Source organism: Corythoichthys intestinalis, chromosome 13 (assembly GCF_030265065.1).
Source record: "Corythoichthys intestinalis isolate RoL2023-P3 chromosome 13, ASM3026506v1, whole genome shotgun sequence".
Lineage (NCBI taxonomy): Eukaryota > Metazoa > Chordata > Actinopteri > Syngnathiformes > Syngnathidae > Corythoichthys > Corythoichthys intestinalis.
Genome location: NC_080407.1, coordinates 41,003,167 through 41,015,497, shown reverse-complemented (window position 1 = coordinate 41,015,497; position 12,331 = coordinate 41,003,167). Strand labels below are relative to the sequence as shown.

The following is a 12,331-nucleotide window of genomic DNA, read 5'->3' as shown; positions in this document are numbered from 1 at the left end:
AATGTCCTATGCACAATATGACCCAGACACAAAAAGGATTGATTCAATCAAAGAAAACATTTTCAATAAAAATTCAAACGTTCAAATGTAAATTTTTGAGTAAAATATTTTTTTGATTCAAAATTTTTCCTATGATTGGAAAAAAGGTTTTTGGATAGAGCTTCAAATTTATTTTTGCATTTAAACACGTTTTTTAAAATGAAGTGACTTTTTTTGATTGAAGCAACTTTTTATTTTGATTGAATACTAAAGACACAAATATATCTCCATAATAGGAAATCTCAAAGACCAAATGTGAAGTAAGGTTGACAACCATGTTTTTGAATAATATCAATGGCTAAACAATTATAAGCATATTTTCGTTATTTTTTTAAGCAACCCTTCCAGATTCTTTGTTTAACCCATAGCAACGCCCTTGACAACGAAAATGCTTTTATTCGACAATCTTCGGAAATTACGTCACACCGAGAACTGCGGGGGAAGTCCGCCATATACACAGTATTGTTGCATTGCTTCTCCGTAAGATGCCACGGCGGTGTGTGGCGATGTATTGTTCTCAATCTGAAGAAAAGTTGTATGAGTGGCTGAAGGATAGCAGGGCATGTAATTGGACATCTTTTGTTCGCACTAAGCGAATGAATTTCACGCCATCATCGAGTCGTGTTCTCTGCTACAAAGACTTCGAAGATGCCTGCTTCCTCAACCGGTCTGCTTATGATTAAGGATTTGCAAAAAAAAGTGTGATTTTTGGATAGATGACTGATGACTTTGTCAAAGCAGAGCTGCCAACTGTTGTGGAACAGTGCTCCATCCATCCATCCATCCATCCATTATCTTCCGCTTGTTCCGGGGTCGGGTCGCGGGGGCAGCAGCTTTAACAGGGAAGCCCAGACTTCCCTCTCCCCAGCCACTTCAACCAGCTCCTCCGGCGGGATCCCAAGGCGTTCCCAGGCCAGCCGAGAGACATAGTCTCTCCAGCGTGTCCTGGGTCGTCCCCGGGGCCTCCCGCCGGTAGGACATGCCCGGAACACCTCTCCAGGGAGGCGTCCGGTTGGCATCCGAACCAGATGCCCGAGCCACCTCAGCTGGCTCCTCTCTACGCGGAGGAGTAGCGGCTCGACGCCGAGTCCCTCCCGGATGACCGAGCTTCTCACCCTATCTCTAAGGGAGAGCCCGGACACCCTGCGGAGGAAACTCATTTCGGCCGCTTGTATCTGGGATCTTGTTCTTTCGGTCACGACCCAAAGCTCGTGACCATAGGTGAGGGTAGGAACGTAGATCGACTGGTAAATCGAGAGCTTTGCATTTCGGCTCAGCACCACTACGGACCGGTGCAAAGTCCGCATTACTGCAGACGCCGCACCGATTCGCCTGTCGATCTCCCGCTCCCACGTACCGTCACTCGTGAATAAGACCCCAAGATACTTGAACTCCTCCACTTGGGACAGGATCTCATCCCCTACCCGGAGAGGGCACTCCACCCTTTTCCTACTAAGGACCATGGTCTCGGATTTGGAGGTGCTGATCTTTATCCCAACCGCTTCACACTCAGCTGCGAACCGCTCCAGTGAGAGTTGGAGGTCACGGCTTGATGAAGCCAACAGCACTAAATCATCTGCAAAAAGCAGAGATTCAATGCTGAGGTCACCAAACCGGACCCCCTCAACGCTTCGGCTGCGCCTAGAAATTCTGTCCATAAAAATTATGAACAAAATCGGTGACAAAGGGCAGCCTTGGCGGAGTCCAACCCTCACTGGGAACGAATTCGACTTACTGCCGGCAATGCGGACCAAACTCTGACACCAGTCGTACAGGGACCGAACAGCCCTTACCAAGGGGCTCGGGACCCCGTACTCCTGGAGCACCCCCCACAGGACTCCCCGAGGCACACGGTTGAATGCCTTCTCCAGATCCACAAAACACATGTAGACTGATCGGGCGAACTCCCATGCACCCTCGAGGACCCTGCCGAGGGTGTAGAGCTGGTCCACTGTTCCACCGCCGGGACGAAAACCACACTGCTCCTCCTGAATCCGAGATTCGACTTCTCGGCGGACTCTCCGCTCCAGCACCCCTGAATAGACTTTACCAGGGAGGCTGAGGAGTGTGATCCCTCTATAATTGGAACACACCCTCCGGTCCCCCTTCTTAAAAAGGGGGACCACCATCCCGGTCTGCCAATCCAGAGGCACTGTCCCCGATGTCCACGTGATGTTGTAGAGACGTGTCAGCCACGACACCCCTACAACATCCAGAGCCTTTAGGAACTCCGGGCGGATCTCATCTACCCCCGGAGCCTTGCCACCGAGGAGCTTTCCAACCGCCTCAGTGACTTCAAACCCAGAGATCGAAGAGCCCACCACGGAGTCCCCAGACTCTGCTTCCTCAAAGGAAGGCGTGTCGGTGGAATTGAGGAGGGCCTCGAAGTATTCTCCCCACCGGCTCACGACGTCCCGAGTTGAGGTCAGCAGTACACCATCTTCATTATAAACAGTGTTAATGGTGCACTGCTTTCCCCTCCTCAGGCGCCGGATGGTGGACCAGAATTCAAAGCTGTCCGGAAGTCGTTTTCCATGGCCTCGCCGAACTCCTCCCATGTCCGGGTTTTTGCCTCGGCGACCGTCGAAGCCGCAGTCCGCTTGGCCAGCCGGTACCTGTCAGCTGCCTCCGGAGTCCCACAGGCCAAAAAGGCCCGATGGGCCTCCTTCTTCAGCTTGACGGCATCCCTTACCGCTGGTGTCCACGAGCGGGTTCGGGGATTGCCGCCACGACAGGCACCAACCACCTTACGGCCACAGCTCTGATCGGCCGCCTCAACAATGGAGGTGCGGAACATGGCCCACTCGGACTCAATGTCCCCCACCTCCCCCGGGACAAGGGAGAAGTTCTGCCGGAGGCGGGTGTTGAAACTCTTTCTGACAGGGGATTCTGCCAGACGTTCCCAGCAGACCCTCACAATACGTTTGGGCCTACCAGGTCTGGCCAGCATCTTCCCCCGCCATCGGAGCCAACACACCACCAGGTGGTGATCAGTTGACAGCTCCGCCCCTCACTTCACCCGAGTGTCCAAAACATGCAGCCGCAAGTCCGATGACACGATTACAAAGTCGATCATCGAACTGCGGCCTAGGGTGTCCTGGTGCCAAGTGCACATATGGACACCCCTATGTTTGAACATGGTGTTCGTTATAGACAAACCGTGACGAGCACAGAAGTCCAATAACAGAACACCACTCGGGTTCTGATCGGGGGGGCCGTTCCTCCCAATCACGCCCCTCCAGGTCTCACTGTCATTGCCCACGTGAGCGTTGAAGTCCCCCTTGAGAACGAGGGAGTCCCCAGAGGGGGTGCTCTCTAGCACACACTCCAAGGACTCCAAAAAGGGTGGGTATTCTGAACTGCTGTTCGGTGCATAAGCGCAAACAACAGTTAGAACCCGTCCCCCCACCCGAAGGCGGAGGGAGGCTACCCTCTCGTCTACCGGGGTAAACCCCAACGTACAGGCACCAAGTCGGGGGGCAATAAGTATGCCCACACCTGCCCGGCGCCTCTCACCATGGGCAACTCCAGAGTGGAAGAGAGTCCAACCCCTCTCGAGAGGATTGGTACCAGAACCCAAGCTGTGTGTGGAGGAGAGTCCGACTATATCTAGTCGGAACTTCTCTGCCTCATACACCAGCTCAGGCTCCTTCCCTGCCAGAGAGGTGACATTCCATGTCCCAAGAGTTAGCTTCAGCAGCTGGGGGTCGGACCGCCAAGGCCCCCGTCTTTGGCTGCCGCCCAACTCCCTACGCACCCGACCCCTTTGGCCCCTCCCACAGGTGGTGAGCCCATGGGAAGGGGAACCCACGTTGCCTTTTCGGGCTGAGCCCGGCCGGGCCCCATGGGGACAGGCCCGGCCACCAGACGCTTGCCTTTGAGCCCCACCTCCAGGCCTGGCTCCAGAGAGGGGCCCCGGTAACCCGCGTCCGGGCAAGGGAAACTGGGGTTCATTAATGTTGCTCATCATAAGGGGTCTATTTGAGCCATACTTTGTCTGGCCTCTCACCTAGGACCTGTTTGCCATGGGTGACCCTACCAGGGGCTTAAAGCCCCAGACAACATAGCTCCTAGGATCATTGAGACACGCAAACCCCTCCACCACGATAAGGTGATGACTCACGGGGGGTGGAACAGTGCTTAATTTGTAAATCATAAGGTGGCGGAATGCAAAGTACATATGAGAGCGCAGGGATGACGGCACGTGGACAGGTCCCGTAACATATTGTAATAGCCCGAAAAGGGAAATAGAAAGGAGAGGAGTGAATGATGACTTCCTTCACTTTATTATTGCAACAGTTAAATAACAAAAATAACAGCGGACTGCTGCAACATGCGACCGCCAACTTCGCTCTCACGCCGCACTCTTCTCCTCACTTCCCGCTACATCACCACTCTGCTGTCCGATGGCCCCTTCACGGGCCCGCACACAGTTACAGACATTACATTATGCAGAAAATGGTGCTGAAAACAAAACGCAAATTCCCACTTGCCATGCTGTGGGACTTTCCTTTTGTTCTTTCTTTTCTATGTGCTTTTCCGACTCATTTTGAACCATCTTCCTTCTTTTTGAAAAAAAGACAGTAAATGCAACAGTCTTTTTGGCATGTTGAAATACCATTTGATCCTGGCTGCTTGCTCCCAATATGCCTCAAATTTCAAATTTTTTTTTTTTAATGTCTGGAGTGTGATTTGTTGGTCCAGCTTCTCAGTGCACCAACAAATCTCCAACTCTTTCATATGACGTTAATTTTCATAAACTACATGCAATTCTTGGGATTTGTTGTGTAAATGAATTTATGCATATTATTATTTTATTTTACACTGTAATGTCCTAACTGCGTGCAATATTCTGATATGTTTTTCGAGGCACCTTGAAGTGCACGCAACGTTACTCTTGTTTTGGTCACGTGACGCAGGAGTGTGATAGAGAGGCACAGGCTCTATCGCTCCGAACAGCCTGCCGAGAGCTTGCCTGGCTCTGCCAGACTATTCTCCATGTATTTTTCAAACACTGAGAGAAATAGTCTGGGAACCATCCCATTAACGGCCTTTTCGAGCAGGTACAAAATCAATCGACAAATCAGATTTGTTTATTTGCGTGATGTGTTCTTAACGAGCAACGTCACTCTTGCGCGTCGAAAGTCGTCTCCACAACACTGATGGTCAACGGGAGAGCCGAGAATATGTTCCAATCCATGGTAAAATCAGTTTTAAATTACCAAAAACACATCGACACGAGTCATTGACAACAGTCTGTCTCGCGCTAGCCATGTTGAATAAACTCCGCGCTCTTCGTATGTTTACTTCCGCGCGCAAGTCCCTCGTCCTTCCCTCGTGATATTACTAACGTCACATCTGCCCGTCGCTGATTGGTCCACCCCGCTGTCTGTTTGCTGTGGCTTGCTCCGCCCTGGAAATTGTATCCGCTTGAATGGTGGCCAGACTCAATAGCTGGAACAGCGGTGAGTCTGGTGTACCAGGCAAGCCGAGAGCCCCGACCTGTGTCCGTACTGTTAGCTCCATGTGTTAATAAAAAAATAAAAGAACAAAGTTGTCAGCACGTCGTGTGTTCGATACCTTTGTCAACGAAAAGCTCATAACAAGACACGATGCACGATCCGTTTAAGAGACGCTGGGACTGGAGAGCTGTGAGTACTAGGAGGCGAGGGGGAGATGAGCGAGAAGCAAAACTTCGCGGTCGAATGTGGCGGCAGTCCGCTATTATTTTTGTTTTTTTATTGTTGCCACAATAAAGTGGAGGAAGCCATCAACAACTCATCTCCTTCTTTCCCCCCAACGTTTTTATATTATTATTTTATATGCACGAGAGCTGCTGGATCTGCCAAAATGGACATTAAGTCTGATTTTTTTTTTTTTTCAACAATGTCATCTGATAGACAAAAACATAAAATTATGTGCAAATGCCTGCATCTTCAAATCATGAAAATAATAACAGCCTATATCTTACCAATCTTGTATTCTCGATGGGTCTTGTCTAGAGGCGTGCGAAATTTCCGATTCTTAGATTATTCGCGTTTCGGCCGTGGAAGATTCGAGAACGATTCACAAACATCCAAATTTTGATTATTGAAATATGTCAAGTAAAGCGGAAGTAAAACACACTCAGCGCGCAGCGCGGTCTTCAGGACGCAATGAGGAACGGAGCGAGAGTAGCTAAACATCATGCTTGTCATTACCTGGCCCCTCGGGTAATGCCAATGCTCAACTCGTGGCTCTAGCTCAACTCATGCCGCGAGATAAAAAAACCCCAACAACAACATACCTGACTGCTGCCGAAAGCTGCTACAAAGTCCACATAATGTTAAGGTAGATATATTATTTATATAGGACTAGATGCAGAATAGACTCGGTGGCGATAGCAGCACATGTAGAGAAAGCTAAATGCGGCGTTAGTAAACGGCCGCCATCTTAAAGCAGTAAACTTCCGTGCAAGGCTGTTGTAGCGAACCTTCCAAGCGATTCCAAGCTAATTAACTACTACTCCTAAATCGGTAAAATATTGACTTGAATCTATCTTTAAATTAGTTTTAAAACTTTCACATGTCGAAAGTAGACAAAAGGGAAATTATGGAATAACAGGAGCAATTTTAACAACTTTAACGGTTGATTGACAACATTAAATTAATTGAATGTAGTTTAAGGCTGCTGATACAGAATGGGAATTTGAGTATATTATTGTTTTTAACTGTTAACTTGATACTGAAATAGTCGATTATTTAGGCCTGCGAGGCTTTTTTTTTTTTTTAACAGTTTTTGTAACTAATGTACAAAACATTAGTAGCTAATAGCGGAGGGGAGGGTGTGTGTGTCATCAATAATTGATTTATAATCGAATCGTAGCCTCTGAATCGTGATAGTATCGTTAGGTGCCCAAAGATTCCCACCTCTAGTCTTGTCTCCATTCCATGTCAGGTACTGTAGTCTAGGCACATTGTTTGCATCCTGATTAGCGTCTGGCTAATACATATTAGGTCTAACATAAAAATCCAACCCCCTCTTCTTCCTCCATCTCTTCAAAAACTGGGATCTCCTCCCTTGCACTCGATCTATCGCTTATATCGCTGTTTGAATCATTGTTTGAAGGGCTTTGTATGGCGGCCGTATGGAGCGCTGCCATCGCTGTTCTCGGTGTGACGAATCACTTCCGGGTTCGTCCCCTTTCAGGCTCGAACTTTGGAAACGCGATTATTTTGTCAAATATACAACATATAAATGATTTTTTCATGCTTTATTTGTTGGACAATCTCTACTCTAATCGTGACCCTATTTGGCATGTGAAGAAATTACTTCACATTTGGTCTATAAGAGTACATTTTAAGTTACTTGAGTATAAACAGTGTGCTCATTTTTGGAGATCAAAATATGGTAAATCTAGCCAAATTAGGGTTCAAGAGCGGAACTTTATTTTTATGATTCAAAACCATAAACGTCCAATTCATTTAAAAAGGGAGGTCTAGCCTTGAATGCTCATCTTTCAATTCAAATACCATGGAGACAAAAAATGAGTATTTTCCGAATCGGTGAACCAACCTGTTAGTGTGCGAGGCACAACCTTTACTTGCATTTTGCAAGAAGCCGAGCGTTGATGTTGTCGCAGATCTTTTGCGCCACAAAGTTCCGCCTCGAACTTTGCGGCTGGCGTCGTTCTTGCGCGCATTTTGCACACTTTAAAAGGCTCCAACTTGATGTTCAAGCGACGCACCACGTTGGTCTGTGTTCACAAGCTAAGCTAAGCTTAGCTAGGATACCTAGGCTCCGAAGCTTCAACGCGCACAAAGACCACTTGGTTGGACCAAATCTTTCGATTTTGTTCCATTAAAGTAGTTCTGAACTTCCTGCGTCGCGAACTTAGTGTGTTAACTCCGCACAAAAAGCAGCGTGTTGCTGAGCACGTTCAGGTTTACCACTATTTTACTGCAAGGTTAACTGACCATGTGTGTGGCGACGAGATAGCGGCGCGCATGTGCCTCGCTCCGTGAGTAGCTCCACTACTGCGCATGCACCACTCACATCCTGTCGGGACTCACATTGGGTTGCGACACGCCTACTTAATTAAAGATGATTTTTTTTTTTTTTCTTTTTTAATTAACAACAACACGACAGAATATACAACAATAAAAACACAAAACAGACAGATAATAATCAATAATAGAAACCAAAAAACAAAAGACTACAAACACAAATATGCCAGGGGGTATCAGTCTTTGTCAGTCACGTGCCCAAACTAGCGGACGCGCCCCCATGCGCCATTTTGAGTGTATCACGGATGTAAACAAACCAGAACAGGAGTAGCTCCGACGCCACATTACTGCCTCCAACTTCATCGCTGGATATAAAAAAAAGTCCCTCGTTTACGGTATCAGCGCTTACATTTTAAAAACTATAAATCTCTCGAAGCTCACGGACATTTAACGAATGGCTCGGTGCAGGATCTTCGCATTTCGACCGCAGGACTGCGACAACTCAGTCATCACTCGTTGCTCCTCTCAGAAACATGATACAGCTCTTACTTGAACATCCTTGAACCTGAATTGTACCTTGAATATCATCTTAAACATCATATGACTAAAACAGGTGAAGGAACTGTCATAATGACATGCAAGTTCATGTATATTGCACAATATATTGTTTCAGTGTTGACATTGCCATGCAAAGGTGCAATTCTCTCAATGCAGGGCTTATGTGAAGAGGGACACATTTACTTGAACACGTTATTCTACAACTAGTGTTATTTTACTTCATATGCATATGTTTTATATTTCCTTGTATTGCTATTTTCTGTTTACCATTGTGCTGCTGCTGTGTTTTGACTGAGAATTTTAGTAAAAATTATAAATCCAAAAAAAGTAAACCTGTCAAACATCTCGTTTTGTTAGCAAACATTGTATTTCCCAGTGTTTCCCACAAATGAACGAGACTGTGGCGGGTTTGCCCCCCCCGAATAAAAAAAAAAAGAAGATAATAATCAGATGCGTCAGTCAGCCGATTACACAGCTGTAGCACAACTTACAAGAGTAGAGATGATGGGAACACACTCTCATTCCAGCAGAAATATGATCAAAAGAAATGCTTTTCCGACGAACCGCTGCGACCCAAGCTATCCGTCGTGCCTTCGTGATCTGATATTTGGTCCTCCATGCAGGAAAACGGTGAAAAGTGAGTCCAGTTTTCCTTGCCCTTTTTGGTCGTGGGTGGGAGACGCTGTTGCACCCGGTAACACAACAATACACACCCATAATTTCTTTCTAATACACCGAAGGAATTAGTTTAGCACTACCACACGTTACAATCCCCGTTGAGTCTGCCGGACCGGAAGTAAAGGATATTACCAGCATGGGGGCGTATCCAAACAATGACGTAGTACGTCCCATTCCCTATTGCCCAAGTTGTACTTCGACAGTGTTTTGTGTTGACCAACATGTAATTTAGATGTTTAATCATGAATAAATTGACCGTTAAACGTGAATGACTGTTTGATAAACTGAAAATAATACAATCCTTCATTTCATCCCTATTGACCGCCAGAAGGCGGTGCTGACCGCACTGAATGATTTCTTTGAAGAACTACACTTCCCAGGATCCTTATAGGCGAAATGATAACGCTACAATCCCATTGTTGATTTTTTTTTTTCTCGAATCATGTCAAAATATAGATTGACTTGTATAAAAGAAACATTTTTGTCTTAAAAGGAAAGATGTAATTTGGACTGTTTTTGTTTTTTATTTTCGAACTAGGCGGGTGTGGTAGGACTGAGACTTTTTCCCATCATGCAATCCTGGTCGGACAAGATAAGACTGGGCAAGGTGGAACATATTTTTCTTTGTCTGTTGCTTCTTTTTTCTCGATTTCAGTCACTTAACTAAACCGAAGCCTCGAGACGTGTCCAGCATTAGCCACATTACGGACTCAAACATCAGTTTTCGTGTCTTACCACTCGTTGAAGTTTTGCGACCTACTTTAGCCTAGCATAGCATAGCCTTGCTGACCAACTGCTAACAAAGCGGCAAGAAACGTTGTCAAGCGTTCAAAAATCAAGTCAGGAAAATGTCAGCGAGAACGACACCGGCTGCAGTAAAGTTCCCGCAGGAACTTTGTGTAGTAAAAGAGGAGCCCCCACGTCACCAACCCTCGACTGTGCGCAAAATAATGCACGCAAAGGTTGTTCTTCACAGACTAGAAGGTTGGTTCACGTTCCATGATGTGTAAATCGGTCTTTGTCAGGTGACGTAATGCTTGCAAAAGCCGCAGTGCATTGTGGGTCGAATCGCCATTTTGAGTGCTCACTTATTGTAAACAACTGAGCATTGAGAATCGTCTTTGCTTTCATCATTGTCTTTGATAAAATGGGACACTCGTGTTGTGTGAAAGGCTGCCATACTAAATCACACGACAAAAATGGCAGCAAAGTTGACCACGACGTAAGATTTTTTCATCTTCCCTCTTGGAAAAGAGGTTATGGACAGCAGGTTGAGGAACTAACGAAACGACGTCGGATGGCCTGGGTCACAGAGGTGAAACGGAAGGGCATCACTTTCGACAACATATCTCCCTTCCTGCGTGTTTGCTCTCGGCATTTTAATAAAGGCAAGTCAGAGGTTTTAAAATTTTTTTTTTTTAAGTATTGATACTGAACATGCTGTTTTTTTTGCTTTCTAAAGTCGCTATTTCCTCATTGGCTAACCTTAGCTAGCTGGCCTCACTTGTAAACTACAGGCAAAGAGGGAGAGCAGTGAAAATGGGTTAATCTGTTCTTGATAAATCAGTGTTTAATTTATTCAGTCATCATTTATAAAAACATAGCGTGAATGATTTGAAAGATAAAGGTAAACAGCAAAAATGCACAGAAATATTTATCAATGCGTGAGATTTCCTTTTGTGATCTGAGAGATCTGATGGGATGGTAGCATGTCTGATTAAGTGTTTACGATTGTGAAATGCCATGGAAATATCCAATCTTACCTAGCTTTCTAAATAAAACTTCATGTGATTGCAGATGAACCAGCTTATGAAATGATGGAGACTGACCCAGACTGGGCACCATCCCTACATTAGGGACACACCTCTGTTACACCCACAAACACTGCACGCTCTGCAGGACGAAGTAGGCGTGAGCAGCTAAGGAAAGAGACACTGCAAGCACCAGAGATGTGGGTCCAGCAGGATGCAAACATTGAAGAGCTGCAGAGCAAGGAGGGACCATCTGAGCCTGGTGAAATAAACAGTCACCAACAGACTGAAAAGGGGACACATGAAGCTGGAGAAGAAGGTGACCAGCTAATCACAGAGGGTGAGACGCACAACACCAATCAGGATGTGACACAGACTGTGATTATTGACTGTTTTGAAACTTTCACAGAAAACCCATCAAATCTGAAAGCAGGTGCCCAAATGTTTTCCAGCTACAAGCACCACCACACTATGAAGTATTTGATATGTATTACACCCAAGGGAGCCATTTGTTTCTTATCAAAAGGCTGGGGAGGTCGTACAAGTTACAAACATATAACCCTGAACAGTGATTTTCTTGATAATTTGTTACCTGGGGACATTGTTTTGGCTGACAGAGGTTTTGACATACAAGAATGTGTGGGCATGTAGTGTTCAGATGTCAAGCTCCCAGCATTTACAAAAGACCGCTGTCAGTTATTAGCGAGAGATGTGGCGGAAACTAGGAAAATAGCACATTTGAGAATCCATGTTGAAAGGGTCATCGGAAATGTTTGTCAGAAGTATAAGATCTTAACAGGAACCATACCCATAAACATGATTCTTCCATGTGAAGGTGAAGAAGCCACAATGTTGGATAAGATTGTCACTGTCTGCTGTGCCCTGACAAGCCATTGCCCAACAGTAGTTTAGTACAATTAGTTTTCTTTTCGTAGTGTTTGTACAAGCAAAGTTTTTTTTATACGTTTGTAGATGACTTAATAAACCTGTTTAATAAAGTATGTCAGACAATTTTTAAAACTTCTGGACTCTTTGCCTCTCTTAGGTACATAAAGAACTAGTGTTGGTTTTGATAATGAAAAGTACTTTTTTTACTAATTACTTTCAAACAATTTTGTGGAGATAAACACTGAGGAAATACGAGGTTTGCTAACAAAACGAGAAGTTTGACAGTTTTACTTTTTTAGATATATAAGTTTTACTAAAACTCTTAAAACAGCAGCACAATGGTTAACAGAAAATAGCAATACAAGGAAATTAAAACGTGCATATGAAGCAATGTTTCCCACAGGATTTTAGGAGACTGTGGTGGGAGGGTCT

General features: G+C 45.7%; 1 protein-coding gene across 2 annotated transcripts in view; it reads right to left on the bottom strand.

Annotated features, from left to right (window-relative positions):
* The window catches only part of LOC130928961 (zinc finger protein OZF-like), a 60,285-nt gene extending 52,243 nt beyond the window's left edge, over positions 1–8,042 (bottom strand). For both annotated transcript variants that reach the window (XM_057855814.1, XM_057855813.1), the window contains exon 1: positions 7,594–8,042. In XM_057855814.1, coding sequence (XP_057711797.1) covers positions 7,594–7,720 — 127 coding nt within the window. In that variant the 5' untranslated portion in view covers positions 7,721–8,042. The remainder of the gene's footprint in view (positions 1–7,593) is intronic.
* Positions 8,043–12,331: the final 4,289 nt, after the last annotated feature.